General features: G+C 37.3%; 3 protein-coding genes across 4 annotated transcripts in view; 1 reads left to right on the top strand and 2 right to left on the bottom strand.

Annotated features, from left to right (window-relative positions):
• The window catches only part of LOC6052296 (Na(+)/H(+) exchange regulatory cofactor NHE-RF1), a 55,276-nt gene extending 48,135 nt beyond the window's left edge, over positions 1 to 7,141 (bottom strand). The window contains exon 1 of the mRNA XM_038250123.1: positions 6,429 to 7,141. The gene's annotated coding sequence lies outside the window, so the exon portion shown is untranslated. The remainder of the gene's footprint in view (positions 1 to 6,428) is intronic.
• Positions 1 to 25,015, top strand: part of LOC6052298 (DNA-directed RNA polymerase I subunit RPA1) — a 50,194-nt gene that overhangs the window by 22,255 nt on the left and 2,924 nt on the right. The window contains exons 1-4 of one of the 2 annotated variants that reach the window (XM_038250121.1): positions 19,549 to 19,638; positions 19,703 to 20,311; positions 20,367 to 20,550; positions 20,935 to 24,276. In XM_038250121.1, the coding sequence (XP_038106049.1) occupies positions 19,810 to 20,311; positions 20,367 to 20,550; positions 20,935 to 24,276 (4,028 nt within the window). In that variant the 5' untranslated portion in view covers positions 19,549 to 19,638; positions 19,703 to 19,809. Of the gene's footprint in view, positions 1 to 19,548; positions 19,639 to 19,702; positions 20,312 to 20,366; positions 20,551 to 20,934; positions 24,277 to 25,015 lie in introns of those variants that run through there. The other variant, XM_038250122.1, reaches the window with a different exon arrangement.
• On the bottom strand, positions 7,350 to 8,349 carry LOC6052295 (trypsin-3). Its single transcript, XM_038250125.1, is given in 2 exon segments — positions 7,350 to 7,934; positions 7,936 to 8,349. Coding segments are annotated over 2 exon segments (750 nt in total). The 5' UTR covers positions 8,154 to 8,349; the 3' UTR covers positions 7,350 to 7,402.

Raw genomic sequence — 25,015 nt, 5'->3', positions numbered from 1 at the left:
TATTTTTTAATCCGGCTGAAACTTTTTTGGTGCCTTCGGTATGCCCAAAGAAGCCATTTTGCATCATTAGTTTGTCCATATAATTTTCCATACAAATTTGGCAGCTGTCCATACAAAAATGATATGTGAAAATTCAAAAATCTGTATCTTTTGAAGGAATTTTTTGATCGATTTTGTGTCTTCGGCAAAGTTGTAGGTATGGATATAGACTACACTGAAAAAAAATGATACAAGGTAAAAAAAAATTTGGTGATTTTTTTATTTAACTTTTTGTCACTAAAACTTGATTTGCAAAAAACACTATTTTTAATTTTTTTTTATTTTTTGATATGTTTTAGAGGACATAAAATGCCAACTTTTCAGAAATTTCCAGAATGGACAAAAAACCTTTGACCGAGTTATGATTTTTTGAATCAATACAGATTTTTTCAAAAATCGAAATATTGATCGCAAAAATTTTTCAACTTCATTTTTCGATGTAAAATCGAATTTGCAATCAAAAAGTACTTTAGTGAATTTTTGATAAGTGCACCGTTTTCAAGTTATAGCCATTTTTAGGTAACTTTTTTGAAAATAGTCGCAGTTTTTCATTTTTTAAAAATAGTGCCCATGTTTGCCCACTATTGAAAAAAATATTTTTGAAAGCTGAGAAAATTCTTATATTTTGCTTTTGCGGACTTTGTTGATACGACCCATAGTTGCTGAGATATTGCCATGCAAAGGTTTAAAAACAGGAAAATTGATGTTTTCTAAGTCTCACCCAAACAACTTACCATTTTCTAATGTCGATATTTCAGCAACTAATGGTGTAATATTGAATGTTTGGCCCGTTTTAAATGTTAGTCTTGATTTTAAATTTTTGAAAATATTTTTTTCGAAAAGATCGGAAAATTTTACGAATGTTTCATGTTTTCACGTTGTAAATCGGACCATTAGTTGCTGAAATATTGACATTAGAAACTGGTGGGTTGTTTGGGTGAGACTTAGAAAATATCAATTTTCCTGTTTTTTAACCTTTGCATGGCAATATCTCAGCAACTAAGGGTCGTATCAACAAAGTCCGGAAAAGCAAAATATAAGAATTTTCTCAGCTTTTCAAAAATATTTTTTGCAATGGTGTGCAAACATGGGCACTATTTTTAAAAAATGAAAAACTGCGATTATTTTCAAAAAAGTTACCTTAAAATGGTTTTAACTTGAAAACGGTACACTTTATCAAAAATTCACTGAAGTACTTTTTGATTGCAAATTCGATTTTCCATCGAAAAATGAAGTTGAAAAATTTTTGCGACCAATATTTCGATTTTTTTTAAAAATCAGTATTGATTCAAAAAATCATAACTCGGTCAAAGATTTTTTGCCCATTCTGGAAATTTCTGAAAAGTTGGCATTTTATGTCCTCTAAAACATATTAAAAAATAAAAAAAATTAAAAATAGTGTTTTTTTGTAAATCAAGTTTTGGTGACAAAAAGTTAAATAAAAAAATCACCAAATTTTTTTTACCGTGTATAATTTTTTTCAGTGTAGTCCATATCCATACCTACAACTTTGCCGAAGACACAAAATCGATCAAAAAATTCCTTCAAAAGATACAGATTTTTGAATTTTCACATATCATTTTTGTATGGACAGCTGCCAAATTTGTACGGAAAATTATATGGACAAACTAATGATGCAAAATGGCTTCTTTGGGCATACCGAAGGCACCAAAAAAGTTTCAGCCGGATTAAAAAATACAAAAAAAAAAAAACGAATGACCGAAATCTCAGAGAATTGCTCTTTAGTTTGACTTTGACCAACCAACGAGGTACAAACTAAAAAAGTGTCAAACGAAAAAGTTACCAACCACCGGGGATTTGAGTGTATGTTGCCATTTTTCTCTCCTAACCTTGAAGAAATCACAAATGATTCCGAAAGAATGTTAATCCCATTCGAGCCGTTCTCCTAATTGCCAAACTAATTATCGAATTCGCGAAAACAACAAGCCACGTCGAGGAATTAAATCTTTTCCTCGCGGATTTTTATTGTCGTTCTCCAGCCATCACTCAAAGGTGCAGTAGACTGTAAAGTATTTGTATCTGTGTATGTCTGATGATGGATATAAAAACCAACGCAAAATTTTACGTCGCAATAAACCTCAAACGCAAAGCGCTTCAATTTGTAAAATTTTCTGAGCACTTGTGCAAATTTTAACCCTACCAAGATGTGGGTTAATTTATTCGGATTTAAATTTCAAACAATTAGTTCGAAAAACATCTCACAAACGGTTCGATTGAACTTTTTTTTTGCCTTTCCGTAATAACAAGTTTGCATTGCAAAACATTTGAACTGACGACGACGGTAAATATAACGTCATCGCGCAATTGACACTAACCAATTAGCTGGTCGCGACCGGGCTGTGTACGTATGTAAGTCGTGCGTGACACAACCCCTCGACCGATAAAACCCCGCCGAGTGTGTGTGTGTCTGTTTTTCTTTTTAATTACGGCAAAAGCGCTCAAGGGTGATAACAAGATGTGGTTTGAACGACAGCTCACATTTGTACCAATACGTGCAATACAATTTTTTTTCCTCCTCTTATTGCAAATCAAAGTCGTTATCGTCGGAAAGTTGAGAGTGAATTTAAAAAAAATGTGATTCTACATGAAAATGCATGTAAAAACTTAACTTAATTAAATTTGTCAAAAATGTCCAAGTTAGAGATTTATATCTGAGAATTTTAAAAAAATCGGTAGACTGCAATGATCAAACTTCATGATTGCGAGAGCTTTAACATCAAAAAATTAAACTGTTGTTGTCGTCCAACAATTTTTAAATAAAATGTGTCTTTACAGCAGTGGTCACCAAACTGCAGCCAGCAGGCTCCATGCGGCCCACCGAGGTTTTCTATGCAGCTCGCGGAATGGTTTTGAAATGATTATGGAATCCGGCCAACTTTTCGTTCTCATATCAAATTCATTAGAGAAATGATGAACTTGTTTTCTTTAATAAGTAAAAATATGATTTTTTTAGCGAATTAATAAAATTAGATACCATAATTTACTTCTAGTTTCCACAATATTTACAAAAACTTGGGAAGTAAAATAATAGTGGTGTCTTATTTTCCAGAAGAATTTATTAAACATTTTATTTTCTGAATTTGGAAATAATGAATAAAAAACTTTCATTTCTTTTAAAATCTAAGATTCTGATTATGGTAGTGTTTCAAAATAGTAGTTTATGCAACAAGTTGCAAAAAGAGGATTTTTTCAGCACAAGTCGTACATTTATCCAACGAGGTTCATCGAGTTGGATAAATACGAAGAGTGCTGAAAAAATCAAGTCTTGCAACGAGTTCCATACAACATTTTATGCAATTCCAAAAAAAAACTCTGGAAATTTTATGTATTTTGTCAATAAATCGTCTAAATCATTTTTTTTTGAAAAGTGTTACTTTTCGAAACAAGTGCTGAAAAGTTCAACTTTTCAGCACCCATTTGAGAGCTGAAAATTAGAACTTTTCAGCATTTATTTTGAAAAGTGTTGCTATTCGATTCTGTTATTTTTGGTACAGAAAAGTAGGCTTTTTCGTCGTTCAAGAATGACAGGAAAAGTAAGTAGATTCACGATGGAATTGCAAAAAACTAACTTTTTGCAATTCCGTTGTGAGACCACTCACTTTTCCTGTCATTCTTGAACGACAAAAAGCCTACTTTTCTGTACCAAAAATAACAGAATCGAATAGCAACACTTTTCAAAATAAATGCTGAAAAGTTCTACTTTTCAGCACTCAACTGGGTGCTGAAAAGTTGAACTTTTCAGCACTTGTTTTGAAAAGCAACACTTTTCAACGTTTTTTTAGATTTAAACGATTTATTGACAAAATACATGAAAATTTTACTTAAAATTTCACTCAATGGGTGTTTTTCGGAATTGCAATAGTAGTTTATGCAACAAGTTGCAAAAAGAGGATTTTTTCAGCACGAGTCGTACATTTATCCAACGAGGTTCACCGAGTTGGATAAATACGACGAGTGCTGAAAAAATCAAGTTTTGCAACGAGTTCCATACAACATTTTTTGCAATTTCGAAAAACACCCATTGAGTGAAATTTTAAGTCGAATTATAATGTATTTTGTCAATAAATCGTTCAAATCAAAAAAATGTTGAAAAGTGTTACTTTTCGAAACAAGCGCTGAAAAGTTCAACTTTTCAGCACTCATTTCAGTGCTGAAAAGTAGAACTTTTCAGCATTTATTTTGAAAAGTGTTTCTATTCGATTCTGTTATTTTTGGTACAGAAAAGTAGGCTATTTCGTCGTTCAAGAGTGACAGGAAAAGTAAGTAGTTTCACGACGGAATTGCAAAAAAAATGTTGTAGGGAACTCGTTGCAAAACATGATTTTTCAGCACTCTTCGTATTTATCCAACTCGGTGAACCTCGTTGGATAACGATGTACGACTCGTGCTGAAAAAAAAACCTTTTTTGCAACTTGTTGCATAAACTACTATTTAATATCTGGAAACCACGCTGCTATAAATGCTCAAAATAAAAAAAATATCCAATAGTTCTAAACATCAGATTGGATTCTGTGGACAACTTACAATTTTCCTGGCAAAATATTTAAAAAAACAGTTAAAAATAATAAATCAAACCTGGGGAAAAAATTATCTGGAGTGGTCCTGAGAATTCAAGCACATGTTTGGAATTGATGGACATTGTTTTCAGTAACAGTGTTTCAATCCTCGTAAGAAACTGCTATTGAATTGTAAGATGACGCATTTTGCTTACCATAAAACTTATTAGAAATATTGAGTTTAGAAATCATATAATATGGATTTTGAGCTTACTTTTTTTAGTAAAATTTTGTCATCCTTACAAAAACTTAAGATAATAAAAACTCTGTTTATGTTGTTATATTTTTGATTTTGTTTTTTTTCTTGCATTCTAATCTTTGATTAAAAATGAAATGAGAAGACTATACTTGATACAAGCACTTTTAATGCTTTTCAAATTGTTTAAGATCTAAGCAATTTAAAAAGCACTTAAAAATACTTTTATTTTATTTTGTTTAGCAATACAATTTTTCCGATGCAAAATTAACTTTTAAATTTCTATAAATATGATTTTTTTATATTACATACGAAAAAATCTAAACTTAATAGTGTTATTTTTAAAATTCATTAAAGAAATAGAAAAAATAAACAAAATATTTTTAGTAAAAATAGAACGTTCAATCCAAATATGTGTGCAAAACTTAAAAATAATATTTTTTTTAATATAATAATATATATATATTTTTAAAGTAAAAACTTGTCCAATTGAATAACAATTCATTTTTGAACATGAATTATTTTGAGAAGGGATTGTTGTCGAATGTTGAATGTTTTCAATTGATTATTTATAATTGGTGACATTTTGTAAGTTGTCAAACAATTAGTTGTTTGTCAAACTGAACTTTTAAACTATAAAATACCACGAATTGTTTTTATTTATATTTTACATGCGGCTCGCGACTCTACGGAAAATTTGCAAATTGGCCCGCGATGATCAACTGGCTTTGGACCACTGCTTTACAGTAAAAAGGTACATTTTTATCCTAAAAGTATTTGAGTTTTATTAGTTAAAAAAAATAGCAAAAAAACCGGTTTTTTAACAATGTAAAAAAGTGCAATAGACCTTTCCTTTGCAATAATAACTACGGATATGGCCGTTGCAAATATTTTTCAAAGTTTATGTCAAAATTAGTACGAAAAATCGGGGGGCAAAAAAATATTTTTTCATAAAACATAAAAATTTCAATTGAAATAGAAGTCTAATCCACTGAGAACAATCTAAAATGCATTTTTCTGCAAATAATCGTATTTAGCATGTTTGGACTCGTTTAAAAATATTTAGATTTTTTATGCAATTACAATTTTTTTTCACAAAAAAAAACGCCCTTTGAAAAAAGTAAAAAATCAATGTCTATTTTTGTACAATCACATTACATAGGAATTTGCACTTAGCTTAGGAATTTGAATCAATGAAAATGAACTGATCTTCTACAATGGAAAAGTAATCAAATTAGAAATTTAACGTATGGTTTGAGAAATTTCAAAATCTATGGTAAGTTGACGTTTTCATATCAAAGTTAAACAAACATCAGCCCAGCAAGTTCTCTAAGTTGAGTGTAGATGCCGGCCGTAAGTTGTGTACATTTTCTAAGTTTTACTTTACTTAACTATTCTAAGCTAAGTGATTGTAGATAGGCCATAAGTTGCGTACTTTTCTAAGTTTTTTTCTATTTTGCTCGACTTAGTTATTCTAAGCTAAGTGATTGTAGATAGGCCATAAGAATCATTGCACAATCAAAACAGATGATTAGAAAATCAGTCAACCCATCATCATTTTCTCATTTAAAATTATCGTTTCAACACTCGATTAAATTATCCTGTCAAATGCTTACCGTTTTGATAGACTTTTTCCAACCACGCAAATCACGCAACTAACGATGAGGTCTTCACTTTTCGTTTCTCGATCAAAATTATGCCGCAAAACTGCACACACAACAAGCTTCACCAAAGTCCGCACACAAAAACAGCGTTCAATAACAACTCGCACCTAGAGAGACTTCTTGTCCAGAACTCTCTTCTTTGTCTTCTTATTCTCGGAAACTTCTTCTTCTGCTACTTCTTCCTCTACCACTCTCTAAAAACACTGAAACACAAAACGCACACCTCGACACTTTTTTCCGATGGTGAACAACAACCTGGTCGTCGTCGCCGACTTCGTTTTCTCTCTCGTTCAGAACCTGTATTCCTGGCCGCCGCCGATGTAACAACGCACTGAACTTGGCAAACTTCTTCTTGACCGTTCTTCTCGAGGTTCTGCAGCTTGCAACAAGCCTACTCTTCTCCTGCGGGATTCTCTTGAGGTTCCTTTTGCGTTGTTGTCGTCGTCACTGTCCACGGTTGACTTTTTCTTCTACTTCTTCCTTGTTGATTTGCCGAACTTCCCGGACTTCTCGCGTCACCTTCACCTGGTACGGATCAAGCGAACTCACTCGTGTTTGCACCGTCTACCTGTCGTTACAATACTGACGACCCGTGGTTGCGCCGGATGGAGTTGAGGTCTGTAGCTGCCGGTTGAAGTTGCTGTTGCTGAACCACCTGAGTTGCTCTTTTCTCGGGGTTCTCCTTTGCGAGGTTCGTGTCTTAACCGGGTGTCACTCACTCTCTCGTGCGAGTGAGGAGTTTTTTTTTTCTCGTTCTGCTTGATTGGGAGGAAAGGTGTATTGGTTGGAGCTTGGAACTCTCTTGGACTTGAAGTTGGAACTAGAATCAAAGGCAAATAAGATTTTGGAGGGTTTGTTGAAGGCTAGACTTTCTTTAAACTTTATATGTGCTTAAAATAACATGACTACAATTTGATTAATCAAAATTAGATCCCAGAATTCTCCTCGATCCAATCCCGCACCGCTGCTACTCTTCCATAAACCGTCGGATACCCCGGCTGGGCACATCCCCTTGACCACGATACAACTCCGACCACGGTCCTTCCATGCACCAAAGGTCCCCCGGAATCACCATGGCAGGCACCCTGCCCTCCACCCAGGTACCCTGCGCAGATCATCCGATCGGTAACCTCATGACCCGTACTGTACGCCCTCCGACACTCCTCCTGGTTCACGGTCGGAACGATGGTCGCCCTCAACACGTCGTCACACTCTTCCTCATTCTGGGTGTCACCCCAGCCGGAAACCTGCAACAGCTGACCATCCTCAACGGGTTCCCCCCGTCCCGGAAGCTCAACCGCGAAGAACTCCTCACTCAGCTGCACCGACTCCTCCAACTCCAGCAGCGCAAAGTCGTAGTCCACCGAACTGGAGTTGTACAGCGTATGCGGCAGAACCCGCCGGATCTCAACCAACTCGCCACCAGATTCATGGTGAGTAGACCCAACGCGAACCTTCATTAGAGGGACTAACGTCCATGCAATGGGCCGCCGTCAACACCCAGCGGCTTCCGATCAGCGATCCTCCGCACCAGTGTTCGCGGTAATAGTTGAGCGATACCTGGAACGGAACGTCCCGGATGTCGATCGGGAAGCCTCCGACGATGCGATGGTTAGTGAGGCTGGCCTGGACGAGGGCGGAGCAGAGCACGGTTATGGGAAGAATCAGTCGAGACATTGTTGTTGAATGTGTTGTGACCGTTGAAGTGGCATTGATTTTATAGGTGCTGTTGATTATAAGTTGTTATCTTGAGTAGCTAGACACTTTGAGTCTTTTCATCTCGAATTAAACGGATTAACGATAAAGATCACTACACCGTGCTCCAAGGCTACGCCCAAACAGTCGTGGGCGATTCACAAACTACGTGTTTTTCACATGTTTATTGAAGGGCATGGGAGTTCACGTTAGGTTTTATTATAATTTTAAATTTATTCCCGCTTAAAGTTATTTTATGTATTTTACCCAGGTCTGTGGATTCGGGTACTTTTTGAGTCGGATACAGAACAAAAGTTGTTTGATAAATGAACAACAATCACGAATACCAGAGCAAAACAAGATTTAGCAGTCTTGTCTAGCCAAAATGATTTTCTTCTACCTTTCAGACAATTTCTATAAAAATATTTTCAAATATTTAGAATTTTGAAAGGAAGAAAACCACTTTAAAATTATATATTTCCATAGGGACTATTTAACCAAATCTAGAGTTTTTTTTAAAGGTTAAGGTCCTATAAACAAAATTTTCATTTTTTTGCTTTTTGGGTGTTTTTAGAATCGCCTTAAGTCAGAGTTATTCAAATACACCCATAAAGCAAAAAATAAATAAATTTTGTTTAAAGGACCTTTAAAAAAATCGAGGAATAATCAAATTTCGTGAAAATTTCACAGGACACGGGAAATATTCTAAAGAGGCCTGATTGCAAGATTAAAAGAATATATCTGGAGTTATTTTTTCAAAGGTCCAATTAACCAAATTTCCAGTTTTTTCTTTTTGGGTGTTTTTGAAACCGCCTTGATTCAGAACCTTCGTCGTTTGAGTCAGGGGTATTAAAAAACACCCAAAAAGCAAAAACTGAAAATTTGGTTTATTGGACCTTTTTTAAAAAACTCCAGATATGAAATTAATATTTATTTAATCTTGAATGAACAAAATTTCAATCTTGTAATTCATTATTTAATTCTACCTTCAAAATTACTTGTTCGTCAATTTTTTTTTTACAGTAAATGAAATTATGATTTAATTTAGTAAGTTTTCAAAAAAAAACTTTAAAAAAACTGTCGGTGCTTCCAAAAGCGATCATTGTTGACTCAATATTTTTCTCTACTCGAGTGAAATTTTTAACCTACTGAATTTTTTTTTACATGGATGTATGCTTTTTTTAATTAAATATGTCTTTATTGAACTTTCTTATAATAATTACATTTCTTTTACATGCTAAGTGGTATGGCCTAATGCTCTTCATCTTCGTTGTATTTTTCGTTTTATTATTAACTGATCACATTTATTTTATTTACTTTAAATTGTTTTACATTATTGCATTGAATCGAATACATTTGGGTAAAAAAAGAAAAAATCACTTTAACAACTAATCCTAACTTAAAACTAAAAAAATGAATTCATTGAGCAATTCCAGCTCAAATCAGGAATTTTTCTGGTACTTTTGTACCCGACCCTCTCCGATTTCAATGAAACTTTGTAGACATGTTATCCTAGGCCTATATAAGTCATTTTTGTGTATATGGAGCCAATAGTACTCGAGAATAACATTTGAGAAGGGCGTAAGGTATTTAAATATTTTAGTATTTTGCAATTTAAAAATTACTGTATCTCGAAGCCATTGCGTCGTATCCAAAAGTGGTCAAAGGCAAACTTGTAGGAAATTGGACGGGCTTTCTGATAAAAATACACTGAAACAAAAATACACGCCACTTTTATGTCTCCATATTGACCATTGTCCTACGTCCAATCCTTGGGAAGATACAGCGGTTTTAAAAATAAAAATGTTGAAAAAACGGGATTCTTGGTGGTTTTTGGCATTTTCTATATGACAGACTTGGTTTTTCAGTCTCGTAAATATTTTTACCGGAAAGCTCGTCCAATTTCCCATAAGTTTGCCTTTGACAGCTTTTTGATTTATATCGTTTTTATATTTACGTAATCAAATTTACTATCTTGGTTTCTACCACACTGAATTTCAGTTATAAGCAATGTAATTAAGCTTATATCTGTAAACCCTTACATCCAATTGAAATGCTGTCAAAGGCAAACTTATGGGAAATTGGACGAGCTTTCCGTTAAAAATATTTACGAGACTAAAAAACCAAGTCTGCCATATAGAAATTGTCAAAAACCACAAAAAATCCCGTTTTTTCAACATTTTTATTTTTAAAACCTTCAAATTTAAGATTTTTTGACCATGTTTCTCTAAGGCTCAAAAGTTGCGGATTTTTTTCCCCTAAAACATATCAAAAAATCTCGAAAATACGAAAATACGTATTTTGGGAAATTGAGTTTTAGTGAAAAAAAGTTGATAAAAAAATCTGCATTTTTTTCCGTGTACCTATTTTTTTCTCAAAAGTCCTCAACAATACCTACAACTTTGCCGAATTCGCAATTCGCAATTCGCAATTTTCAGTGTAAGAACGGGCCTTGACCGATCTTATGCACCAGGTTCCCGACGAACACGCACTGCCCTTACACCTACATCTTACCCTTGCTCTGAGTCAGTACGAGCAGCACGCTAGAACACGCTTTGAGTGTTCGTGCCAGGCATGCACACCTTCTTTTCCGGTTACGCATTTTAACTCGGCCGGGGGTGGTACATTACGTAGGGTTTGATGTAAGTATAAGCGCCTAACCATTTACAGAGTACCTATCAATTTTCAGTAAAGCAAAAAACTGTTTAATTTTTAGTTTGAATTCAAAAACTAATTGTTATTTACAGTGTATTGTTTTCTCCTGAAATCTTGCCTAATGTTGAGTCGTGTTAATCTGTTGCTATTTCTTCTGTCGCGGTGTTTTGTTACAATGTTTTGAACCTAAGCATGTTATTCAAAAATTTATCAAAAGTACAATAATGTTATGTGTGTGACTTTGATCATTCAATATATTGAATAAGGACTCAAATCTTACTTGTTTGAAGAAAAGGGCGTAGATTAAAACAATAGACAATAAAGGAAAAAGCATACTACATAAAGTTCGCTACTGAAAGAATAATTGTATGTTGAAGGAAAGAAGAGTAAAAGCTGTATGAAGTAGATTAAAAATATAGGCAATAATTTATGAAAAAGGCTTTGTGATAAAAGATAAATAATATCATATAAGCTTAGATAGCATTAATGACAACTTTAGGAGCCGGTTAAAATAATATTTTAATTAATAAATAAATTAGACAATGAATAAAGAATACATCAAATATGAACAGGAATTAACCCGAGAATTAACCTCGTTCGCATATTAAGGAGATCAGTTTTTGTTAGGGAAAACACATAGCAGTTAAAACTGGCAAATTGAGTAGAGAAGACTTGAAAGATAAGTGAAACAGAACTAAAGTAGTTGGAGATAATAAGAAGAGATACTCCGAGTTGCGATGTTCTAGGTACATCCACAACAGTTCGTTCAACATGCTGTGAATCAAAACAATACCTTCTACAATCACAAATTACTTCCCTTTCCCACATTGCCGCTTTATAATGTAGTCCATGCTCTGCAAAGAAAGGGATGTTAGTAAAATATAAACACTTTAAAATAATGATACAGTTACTTGCGGGAACCTGAGTGACATCAGGGTTTCTGATGTTGTTGCTGTTAACTCCAGTGTGATAATATCACTCCGAAGTGGTTGTCGTGGTGCAATCGTTCTCCAACCGTAGGCCCAGACACGACATGAAAATGAAAACAAACAAAAACAAAACAAAAACAAAAAGATGCATTAGTATATGAAAATAAGAGAAACAAAGGATCATGCAATCAAAATAAAATGGTGGATAGTAAACAGAAGCCGAATTAGAAAATCAGTAATACATAATAAAGAAATAGAAGATAGATAGTAGCTGAAAGGGGAATGAAGAGAAACCCCGTATGGCGATGTATCAGGTACATCCACAACAGTTAACTCAACATGCTGTGAATCAAAACAATACCGTCTACAATCTTCCCTTCCCACATTGCGCATCCCTTTCTTTTGGCCGTCTCGACTCTGACCCTCGCTGGTCAAAGGTTTACGAGTTCGTTTCCACAGGCCACCAGCAAGGTCACGTGTTGTCATCATGATGACGAAACCAAGCCAACGTGGAGGTAAGAAAATGGGTAACTTGCAAGGAACCAGAGCAGCTGTTTTGACCAAGATCAACTAAGCAGCACTACGGATGTAGTTCCGCTCCTTCCAGGATGTTCCTCACCGGATGTCAACCGAAAAGGTATCATTTCACCCTTGGCCTGCAATACCTACAACTTTGCCGAAGACACCAAATTGATCAGAAAATTCACTCAAAAGTTACAGCTGTTTGAATATTTACATAACATTTTTGTATGGACAGCAGCCAAAATTGTATGGAGACTTGCATGGATGAACCAATCACACAAAATAGTTTATTTGGTCATAGGGAAGGCTCTTACAAAGTTAAAGCCAAATCAAAAAATACAAATAAAATCCATTCCCGGTTTTGGTAGAATTGCTCAATTATCAATTTTGTTCAAAATAAATGCAATTTTTAAATTAACCTGATTGTGATTAATTACACATTAATCTATGAGTTGTTTTAATCAATTGATTCCATTGGAAGCTACAAAAAACAGAGTGACCATCAATTATCATAAAAACTGAGCACAATTCGTGCTCACGTACACAGAAGAACCTATCGCGACGATAAAAAGTGCCATCACTGCACGACCACAACCAGTTTCTAGCTAGTTTGATTAGGTAAAGAGCCTCTCTTCAATTCATACTTCTCGATACTTGCTGGCTGACTATAAGTCGTTAAGCCGCGGGGTTTTGCGTGCACTGATCTCTCGCGGTATATTCAAACCACCTTAAGGGCAATAGAATCATCTCACTGTGATGTACGAAAACCTTTGAGGGTTATTTTTTTAAATTATAGTGTTATTTGTTTTTCAAATTTGTTTTGTTTTTTTTAAATGTATTTTCTGAAGTAATATTCTTTTATATCAGCGAAAAGCTGAGCATTCAAGGGTTAATTCACTCGCGACCATCATATTACAATTATATCGGGTCTCAAATGTGTCCACATCCAATCTAGAGAAAAAAAAACTAGCTCCAACACGTGTCTCCACCGCTCAATCACGTGGCCTACTGAATTTGCCACTTCAATACCTGTCCAGTGCAAACTAAACTCTACACGTTTATTTATCTACGTGGGTAAATCTGCGATTTGAACTTAGTGAAAAAGTGTAATTTACCGTTCACGATGGATCTTTTTCGCCAGTGTCGTATTGGGACAAGTGTTTTTTTTTTTCAGCCAGGTACTTTACTCTGGAGAATCGGCTGAGATGATGGGGACAAGTTTTGCCTTTGGGGCAGCTCATTAATATTCATAAACGTACGAAATTTCCAAGTGCGCACTTCGTTTAAAAATTGCCCATCTCTCGATTCTCGCTGCAACACACGCAATACATCAGAGTGAGGGAAAGAGAGCGAAATTATGCGATCATAATCGACTCCTTTCTCTCTCTCAGTTTTTTTATTGTCGCTTTTGCAAGTTCTGTTTTTTATGCACCTTTTTTCTTCTTTTTATCAAAGTTTAAAATTAGTCGCAGGTTTTGTTGTGTTCTGGCGTGTTATTATTTCTTGTTTCAACTTGTTTTTATTGGCTCTTACTAGCTGGTTTTTTGCGTGTTTGTGTTTGAGACTGGTCCTCCGGGAGAGTGATGAGCGAGTTAAGAGAGAAAGAGTTGAGTGTTGAATTGAGCCACTCAACTGGAACCGGCGCATCTTTTCAAGTACTTGTCCCAAGCCACGCAAGAGTTTGGATCCAACATGTGTGTAATTATGGGGACACACTCTTGTACACCGAGGTTCGAAGACCATGATATAATACTCTCTGGAGTGCCCTGTCGCTAATTTTTTATTCGTGTTTGTGAATCGGTTGAGTGGTGGCTTTAGGAGAATTGGGGATATCTTTTTTAGTGTTTTATTTAAATTTCATTTCAATATTTTATTTCTAGAGTTTTTTTTTAAAAAAAGGTATTAACATATGAAACACAACAGATTATAGGACTTAGATATGAAACTCAAGATTTAAAATATCATAAATAATTAAATCAGGTGATAAAATTTACCACCGTAAAATATGTTTAAAATTCAGAATTCGGCAATTATTATTTTGCAGACCATAAATTATAAATACTTAAATGGATGCTGAGTTTAACTTCAAACATATAGTTTTACAGGTCTTTCAACGAATAATTAATGTATATTTCATAACGTCTTTCAAGCCAACAAAAAAAAAGATAACTACCGGTACAATTTACAAAATTGTTTTGGGATTTTGGATTGAAAGTTCGACTGTCAAATCCAGTTTTAAAAAATCTCTGACCGACTCAAATACTTAAAGAAATATCTTGCTTTTATTATAATTATTTTTTTTAATAATATGTAAGAGCTAAACGCAAGTAGCGTCCAATTTCTCGTTACGGAAAAAATATTTCCTTTTTTCCCGAAAAATTTATAAATTTCCAGGGAATTCCCGGAATTCAAACGGAAGTTTGAATACATTTTCTTAACTTTATGTCACCAGTGTTTTGAAAGCCATAAAAAAATATGAGAGAACATAATTTGATTTTGTTCAATTCAAAATTACATGTTAAGGTTTATTTCAGATTTTAAAATTTAAAGAATTTTTTTCACTGTCCAAACAATGTGTTTGAATAATAATACTAATCAACAAAAAAATGCGAATTGGGTAATTCTCCGCCAACTCACACAGCAGTTGCCCCGACCCCTCTTCGATTTGCGTGAAACTTTGTCCTAAGGGGTAACTTTTGTCCCTGATCACGAATCCGAGGTCCGTTTTTTGATATCTCGTGACGGAGGGCGGTACGACCCTTCCATTTTTGAACATGCGAAAAAGAGGTGTTTTTCAATAATTTGCAGCCTGAAACGGTGATGAGATAGAAATTTGGTGTCAAAGGGACTTTTATGTAAAATTAGACGCCCGATTTGATGGCGTACTCAGAATTCCGAAAAACGTATTTTCATCGAAAAAACACTAAAAAGTTCTAAAATTCTCCCATTTTCCGTTACTCGACTGTAAAAATTTTGAAACATGTCATTTTATGGGAAATTTAATGTACTTTTCGAATCTACATTGTCCCAGAAGGGTCATTTTTCATTTAGAACAAAATTTTTCATTTTAAAATTTCGTGTTTTTCTAACTTTGCAGGGTTATTTTTTAGAGTGTAACAATGTTCTACAAAGTTGTAGAGCAGACAATTACAAAAATGTTGATATATAGACATAAGGGGTTTGCTTATAAACATCACGAGTTATCGCGATTTCACGAAAAAAAGTTTTGAAAAAGTTGGTCGTCATCGATCATGGCCGTTCATGGTCACCCGCGACAGACACGGACGACGAAACAAAGAGAAACGCAAAAAGTAACTTTTTCAAAACTTTTTTTCGTAAAATCGCGATAACTTGTGATGTTTATAAGCAAACCCCTTATGTCTATATATCAAAATTTTTGTAATTGTCTGCTCTACAACTTTGTAGAACATTAAAACACTCTAAAAAATAACCCTGCAAAGTTAGAAAAAACACGAAATTTTAAAATGAAAAATTTTGTTCTAAATGAAAAAATGACCCTTCTGGGACAATGTAGATTCGAAAAGTACATTAAATTTCCCATTAAATGACATGTTCCAAAATTTTTACAGTCGAGTAACGGAAAATGGGAGGATTTTAAAACTTTTTAGTGTTTTTTCGATGAAAATACGTTTTTCGGAATTCTGAGTACGCCATCAAATCGGGCGTCTAATTTTACATAAAAGTCCCTTTGACACCAAATTTCTATCTCATCACCGTTTCAGGCTGCAAATTATTGAAAAACACCTCTTTTTCGCATGTTCAAAAATGGAAGGGTCGTACCGCCCCTCCGTCACGAGATATCAAAAAACGGACCTCGGATTCGTGATCAGGGACAAAAGTTACCCCTTAGGACAAAGTTTCACGCAAATCGAAGAGGGGTCGGGGCAACTTTTCCCGATTTCGTGTGAGTTGGTAGAGAATTACCCAATTATTATAAAAAAACAGCATATAAAATTAGATTTTTTTTTTGAAATTGTATGATTTTTTACGACCGGTTAAGCCATCGATTGATCCTCACACTCATTTTGACCATAAAAGTTGCTTTTCTAAACCATTTTCTTGCAAAATATTTATCAGAACCAGGATCGAACAATTTTTAATAAATGTCATGTTTCCCGGGAAATTTATTGAGAATTTCTCGTTTCCCGTGAATTTGGTAACCCTGGGAAATTTTATGCTCTGCAGGACATATTTTAGAGACCAAATTGGATAAACAATGTCTGAAAGTTTTATTGTATTTATATTATTATTATTCAGTAATAGACCAGATTGTACGCTATTTGAAATTCGAAGCAAAGATTTTTTTTAATTCACCGGTGCACTTTGACAAAATTTAAAATAAAAACGTTTGATTGCAAAAAAAAGCAAAAAATGAATCTAGGAAATATTTCTTGTATAAAATTGGAAACACTCCACAATTATTTTTTTCAAAATCATAATAAGGCCGTTGCAAATATATTTCAAAATTTATTTCGCCCCCTCCTACAAAATCGGTCCGAAAAATCAGGGGTAAAAATATTAATTTCAAAAAACTTGAAAATTTTTATGAAAATAGAAGTCTGATGGACTGAAAACAAATTTAAAGGCATTTACCTGGTTTTAAAATCATATTTAGCATGTTTGGGGTCGACCAAAAATATTTTGATTTTTTTTTTTGTAAAATTCCATTGTAAATACAGTAGCGTAAAAACAAAATTTGGAGAAAAATAAATTTTGTTGGTACAGTTAAGACTCGAATATCCGAAGGCCTCGAAAAAATTTCACTTCGGATAATCGAACCACAAAAAAAAAATTCATAGTCTAATTTTTAATTGTCGAGCTTAAGTATGACCCCTAAACTACGCTTAAGTGAATTAAAAGATTTAAATCCAAGATGGCGGCCAATATGGGCGTAACGGAATATGGATAAGATGCATTTTATTATTTAATAGGCAATCAACTATTCAAATTTGACAAAAATAGGGGCGCAAAACTTAAATTTGATGTTTAAAACAAAAAAGAACAAAAAAAACTATTTTACATGAACAACTCTCTACGAAATCGGCCGATTTCGACCATTTTAATTTTTTGTATTTTTTTATTTGACTCAAACTTTGTGGGGGCCTTCCCTATGACCAAATAAGCTATTTTGCGTCATTGGTTCACCCATACAAGTCTCCATACAATTTTGGCTGCTGTCCATACAAAAAAGGTATGTAAATATTCAAACAGCTGTAACTTTTGAGTGAATTTTCTGATCAATTTGGTGCCTTCGGCAAAGTTGTCCTCAACCTACGACTTTTGAGAAAAAATAGGTACACGGAAAAAAATTGCAGATTTTTTTATTAACATTTTTTTAACTAAAACTCAATTTCCCAAAATACGTATTTTTTGATTTTCGAGATTTTTTGATATGTTTTAGGGGACAAAAATCCGCAACTTTTGAGCCATAGAGAAACATGGTCAAAAAATCTGCCGCCGAGTTATGAATTTTTGAAAAAAATAGTGATTTTTGGAAAAAAATCTAAATGTAATGCAAAAACAAGTTTGACATTACTTTTTAATGCAAAATTGAATTTGCAATCGAAAAGTACTTTACAGATTTTTTGATAAAGGGCCAAGATATAGCCAAGTTTGATTTTAGCGAAATATTTGCAGTTTTTCAATTTTTATAAATAGTGACCATGAGTGACCATTTCTAAAAATATTTTTTTTTGAAAAGTTCAGAAAATTTGCTATAAAATTGTCTAAGAGACATTGAAGATTGGACCTCGGGTTGCTGAGATAGAGCCGCTTTAAGAAAAAGAAACACGAAAATTGAAGTTTTCTAAATCTCACCAAAACAACCCACCTTTTTCTAATGACGATATCTCAGAAATTAATGGTGCGATTTTCAATGTTAATATATAAAACATTCGTGAGGGCCAAATATTGAATATTACGCCCATTTAAAATGCTAGTCTTGATTTAAAAATTTTCAAAATATTTTTTTCGAAAAGATCGGAAAATTTCACGAATGTTTCATGTATTGACATTGAAAATCGGACCATTAATTGCTGAGATATCGTCATTAGAAAATGGTGGGCTGATTCGGTGAGACTTAGAAAACTTCAATTTTCGTGTTTCTTTTTCTTTAAGCCGCTGTATTTCAGCAACCAGAGGTCCAATCTTCAATGTCTCTTAGACAATTTTATAGCAAATTTTCTGAACTTTTCAAAAAAAATATTTTTAGAAATGGTCACTCATGGTCACTATTTTTAAAATTGAAAAACTGCAAATATTTCGCTAAAATCAAACTTTCGGTGGCTATATCTTGAAAACGGAGCCCTTTATCAAAAAATCTGTAAAGTACTCTTCGATTGCAAATTCAATTTTGCATTAAAAAGTAATGTCAAACTTGTTTTCGCATAAAACTTTGATTTTTTCCAAAAATCACTATTTTTTCAAAAATTCATAATTCGGCGGCAGATTTTTTGACCATGTTTCTCTATGGCTCAAAAGTTGCGGATTTTTGATAAAAAATCTGCAAATTTTTTTTCGTGTACCTATTTTTTTCTCAAAAGTCCTCAACAATACCTACAACTTTGCCCAAGACACCAAATTGATCAGAAAAATCACTCAAAAGTTACAGCTGTTTGAATATTTACATAACATTTTTGTATGGACAGCTGCCAAAATTGTATGGAGACTTGTATGGGTAAACCAATGACGCAAAATAGCATATTTTGTCATAGGGAAGGCCCTCACAAAGTTTGAGCCATATCAAAAAATACAAATAAAATCCATTTCCGGTTTTGGTAGAGAATTGCTCACATCTGCACCAAGCTTCTAACCATTATAGGTTTATGAATGCTTTTTATTGCAGCACATCACAATTTAAGTAGGTTAGCAAAAATTATTGAAGAATAAACTGATTTCCCTCGAACAACTTCTCTCAGTGCTTTCTTACCAACGTTCAACCAGCTGATTGATGACGTCACTTTCAGTGTGAGTCTTTCATAAACTATGAGCAAAAAAAAGGAAAAGTATCACTTGTGCCAGTATTTCAGAACTGCTTTTAACATGATTTAAAATATTTTTCACTTAACACGTGTTGGGTGGCTTATCAAACGATTAGCGCAATCCATGAACGACCCATCACCACCCACCACCCACCTCATCTACAAACACGTTTGTTTACATCGATAGCGCCAACCAAAACAAATCACTCACACATCGAAGCCGGCTTGTTTGGTTCGTTTGGTTGCACGCGCACACTCAAGCCCCGATTCATTCAACAACACGCGGTCACATTTTGACAGTTCGTTTGCGGTGGACGAGCATGTGTTTTTTGTTGTGGTACAATTTTCAGTGAAAAATAGGTTTAAAATTTGTTGAAAGTGGGTGAAAATTGTTTGAAATTACTAATTTGAGGTCGCTTTACAGGTGCCGATTGGAGTTTAGTTGAATTTCGTTCGATTTTATCGAAAAACTTGCGAGTTTAAAAACCATTCAAAAGTTAACCTCTTCGGGACTGGTGAACGGCAGCGACGATGACCATCGACCAGAACTTGGAGGTGAGCCTCGACCCGACAAACCTGCAGTTTGCGGTGTTCAGCGATGAGGACATCAAGCGGATGAGCGTGACGAAGATCGTGACGCCGCGTTCCTTTGACGATTTGGGGAATTCGATTCCGGGCGGATTGTACGATGCGGCCATGGGTCCCAGTGGACGTTCGGAGGTTTGTGCCACCTGTGTGAAGGACATGGCGCAGTGCGAGGGTCACTTTGGCCACATCGAGATCTGTCTGCCGGTGTTCAATCCGTTCTTCATCAAGACGGTGTACAACCTGCTGCGAATCAGCTGTAACGCGTGCCACCGGCTGCAGATGTCGGACCCGTTGAAGGAACTGCTGCAGCTGCAGTTGCAGCTCGTGGACGCCGGGTACATCGTGGAAGCCGAAGAGCTCGAAATGTTCAAGGCCAAAGTGTGTGCCAACCCGACGGAACCGTTGCCGGAGGCGGTGGCTTACTACTCGGAACTGTTGATGAACCGTGAGTTTTAGTTGCTTTCGGGTTGACCTTTCTCAAACTTGAAGATTCGTTTCAGACCCGTACAACAAGCTGGCCAACACGAAGAACTCGGAAGCGATTCGGACGTCGATCGTGAATAGTACGCTGCGAGATTGTGTTCGCAAGATTTGCATCTCCTGCAAGGAGGCCATCCAGAAGGTTCGCGTGTCCAACAAGCGGCTGGTGTTCAGCATGACGCGCGCCGAGATGAGGGCTTTCTAGTAAGTTGGCTACAAATTCCAGAATTTGTACCGGATTCTTCAACGTCAGCATTATCAACGTGCACATTATCGCTCTCTACGAGCTTCTTGAACGCGAGTACAGGAAATGTCCAAAACACGACGTCAAGATTGTCATCGGAGATTTGAACGCTCAAAACGGTTTGGTACTGTGTCTCGCGGTGACCACTTCCAGTCGTTGGTCAGCACTCCTCGGACATATTTGACGTCAGAACCTATCGCAGTGCAAACGTTGTCTCGGACAACTATTCGTTAAGAATGCACCAATGTTCCGATGAATGTTTTTGAAAGAATGCTGTCACAAATCTGGAAAATCTCCAATTTTCCTCTGATAAACGTTGCTAATTTTATTTTTTTGACTTCCAGCGAAAAGCAAGGCAAGACCGAGATCCCCGACGAAAAGACTAAGGCCACCGTCAAGGTCGTGCTCGCCGAAGAGGCCCAAAAGTCGTTCCGCGAGTTGTACGCCAACGACGGGAAGCTACTGACCCTGTTGTTCCCAATCATGGCGACCAGCAGTGCCACGATGCGCCATCCGGTGGATTTGTTCTTCATGAACGTGATTCCGGTGCAGCCGCCGCTGGTCCGGCCGGTACGTCGCGTTGAAGGGCAGGAAATCCTGGAGCATCCGCAGACGACGATCTTGCGCAATATCCTGATGGCAAACGCCGTGCTGAGATCGATTCTGGTGATGAGTACGAAGGATGACGAAGCTTTGGGTGCGATGGACGTTGAGATGAAGAAGGTGTACGAGTCGGCGAAGGGAGGGACCGGGTTGGAGAAGCTGTACCTGGCGTGGATCGATTTGCAGAACTTTGTCGATCAGTCGTTGGATATTAACATGAGTCAAGAGAAGCAGAAGGGACGAGGTTGTGGGCTGAAGCAGATCATCGAGAAGAAGGAGGGTCTAGTGCGGATGCACATGATGGGAAAACGTGTTAATTACGCGGCTCGTACGGTTATTACGCCGGATCCGAACATTGGAGTTGATGAGATCGGGATTCCGATCACGTTCGCGAAGAGGTTGACTTATCCGGTGCCGGTTACGCCGTGGAACGTGGCTGAGTTGCGCAAGATGGTGATCAACGGGCCAGACGGATATCCGGGGGCGAATATGGTCGAAGATTCCAACGGGCAGGTTAGTAGGATCTCTGGGCATAACGCAACTCATAGGGAATCGATGGCGAAGACGTTGCTTACGCCGCACAGTTCGAACCAGCAGGGCGTGAAGATCGTCCATCGTCACTTGCTGAGTGGAGACGTGCTACTGCTGAACCGTCAGCCGACCCTTCATCGTCCCAGTATCATGGCCCACAAGGCCAAGATCCTTCCCGGGGAGAAGATCTTTCGACTGCACTACTCCAACTGCAAGTCTTACAACGCCGATTTCGACGGAGACGAAATGAACGCCCACTTCCCGCAGAGCGAGCTGGCTCGCTCAGAAGCCTATAACCTCGTGGCCGTTCCCCATCAATACCTGGTTCCAAAAGACGGAACCCCCCTGGGCGGTTTAATCCAGGATCACATCGTGTCCGCCGTGAAGCTGTTCATCCGAGGAAAGTTCTTCAACCGCGACGACTACCAACAGCTGGTCTTCCAAGCCCTAAGCAACCACCGCGGAGACATCGAACTGCTTCCTCCGACGATCCTCAAACCAGCCCGTCTCTGGTCCGGCAAGCAGATCATTTCGACGATCGTCAAGAACATCATCCCGCGCGGAATGCCCCACATCAACATGATCGGAACGTCGAAGCTTGGCAACAAGCACTGGCAAACGGCACCGCCGAGACCGTGGACTGCCGGAGGCACCCCGCTGACCGGCAATCAGATGTCCGAGTCGGAGGTGTTCATAAGAAATGGTGAACTCCTCGTCGGAATCCTCGACAAGAACCACTTTGGTGCAACCCCGTACGGCTTGATCCACTGCATGTACGAGCTGTACGGCGGAAACTGCTCGACCTTGCTGTTGTCATCGCTGTCTCGACTGTTCACGTACTACCTCCAGTGGGAGGGTTTCACGCTGGGCGTTCGGGACATTCTAGTTCAGAAGCAGGCCGACAAGAAGCGAACCAAGATCATCCAAGAGTGCCGTAAGATCGGACACTCCGCGGCAGCTGCCGCACTCGATCTCCCACCCGACGTCTCACCAGAAGTCCTGAACGCCAAAATGGAGGAGGCGTACGCCAAGGACCCAAAGTTTCGAGCGATCCTCGATCGCCAGTACAAATCCGCGCTCGATCCGTTCAACAACCAGATCAACGAGGCATGCATTCCGGACGGACTGATCAGCAAGTTTCCGGACAACAATCTGCAGCTGATGGTGCAATCCGGAGCGAAGGGTTCCACCGTCAACACGATGCAGATCTCCTGTCTGCTGGGACAGATCGAGTTGGAGGGTAAGCGACCCCCGTTGATGATCTCTGGCAAGTCGCTGCCCAGCTTTGCCAGTTTTGAGACATCCCCGAAGTCCGGAGGATTCATTGACGGACGCTTCATGACCGGAATCCAGCCGCAGGACTTTTTCTTCCATTGCATGGCAGGTCGTGAGGGTTTGATCGATACCGCCGTCAAGACCAGTCGTTCCGGATATTTGCAGCGTTGCTTGGTGAAGCATTTGGAGGGGTTGAACGTGAACTATGACATGACCGTGCGGGACAGTGACAACAGTGTGGTCCAGTTCATGTACGGTGAGGACGGGATGGACATCTCCAAGGCCCAATTCATCGAGACGTCAAAGCAGCTACGGTTCTTGGATCTTAATCGGGACGCGATCGTGCGACCGGAGATCACCAAAAAGCTTGTCAATGATGATGATCTGAACGAGCAGATCAAGGCGCATCTGAAGAAGGTCAAGGCCTGGAATAAGAAGCAAGGTTCACTGGTACAGAAGCGTAAGATTTCCGCTTTCGCCAAGTTCTCCGCCGAAACCGCGGAAACTCTTCGCGAAAGCATGAACGATCCTGATCGTCTAAAGTCCAAAACGGGTCGCACCCGTCTGACGGAGAAACTCGCCAAAAAGTGGTACAAAATGGACCCGGAGGTCAAGGCCAAATTTTTGCGCAAACACCCACGTTGCCCGGACCCCCTTTTCTCCGTCTTCCGACCGGACAGCTGCTTCGGTGCCCTCACCGAACACCTCGAAGAGCTCGTCAAAAACTACGAAAATTCCCAGCAAACCCCGCAAGACATGTCCCAACTGATGAAGATCAAAAACAGTGGCGCCCTAGCTGCCCCCGGCGAACCCGTCGGTCTCCTCGCCGCCCAATCCATCGGAGAACCGTCCACGCAGATGACGCTGAACACGTTCCACTTTGCCGGTCGTGGTGAAATGAACGTCACGCTCGGTATTCCGCGTCTTCGTGAAATCCTCATGCTGGCTTCCAGAAACATCAAAACCCCATCCATGGAGATCCCCTTCAAGCCGCACAAGAGTGCCAAGAAGCTGGAAGCGATCGCGGAGAGGATGCGGCGCACGCTGAACCGCGTCACGGTGGCGGACGTCCTCGAGGACATCAAGGTCAAGTCGCGGCTGGTGTTGAGGCCCTCGCGTGGAATGCAGCACGTGATTCGGTTTTCGTTCCTGCCGCCGGATGCGTACCAGCATGACTACCGGGTGGGCCCGAAGGAGATTCTGCACTACATGTCGCGCAACTTTTTCCGCCACATGTTCCGGATCATCTTCAAGTCGGCCAAAACGAAGAATGTGCTGTGAGTATTGGGGATAAAGTTTTGGTTCGGAATATTTGGATCGCCGATCTAAATTTTTGGACGATCGTTACAAATATTTAGATCGGCGATCGAAAACCACAAGCATCATATTTAGAGCAATGATAATTGATCCTTCAAAATTCTAAAATTTCAAACCAATCAAGTTTTAAAACCATAAAATTGTTAAAATCTACATAGCTATAATTCTTAAACACTCTTTCTTATTGTTTAAAATTCAAACAATTCTAAATTCAAAAAGAAATAGATCTAAAAACCTTTAATTTTAAAATTGAAAAGTTTATAATATACAAATAGATGCTTCATAATAACCATCTTCTTAATTCTTAAATTTCAAAAGTTTTCTGTTCTTAACTCATGAATTTATAAAAATTTAAATACCTATAATTTTTAAACCCTGAAATTCTTATTGGTAAAATTCAAATAGTAAATTTTTTACCAACAATAAAAAATTGAAAACAAACTAGAATTCCTTTATTAAAGACTTGAGGTCGAGTTTCTAAATATATTTAAAAAAAAAAAAACATTCTGAAATTCTAAATAATTTTGTAATGTCCATTTTTTTTAGTTTGATAATATAAGTATAAATTTAAATTCTACTCAAATGATAAAATTCAAAAATGAAAAAGCAATCCTAAATTCTGTAATATAAAACATCTAAAATTTTAAAAATCAATATTATAAATTCATGAATTCTAGCAAACATTCTTAAATTCAGAAA

The sequence above is a fragment of the Culex quinquefasciatus genome, chromosome 2, assembly GCF_015732765.1.
Source record: "Culex quinquefasciatus strain JHB chromosome 2, VPISU_Cqui_1.0_pri_paternal, whole genome shotgun sequence".
NCBI lineage: Eukaryota > Metazoa > Arthropoda > Insecta > Diptera > Culicidae > Culex > Culex quinquefasciatus.
This window is presented reverse-complemented; position numbering and strand designations above follow the sequence as displayed.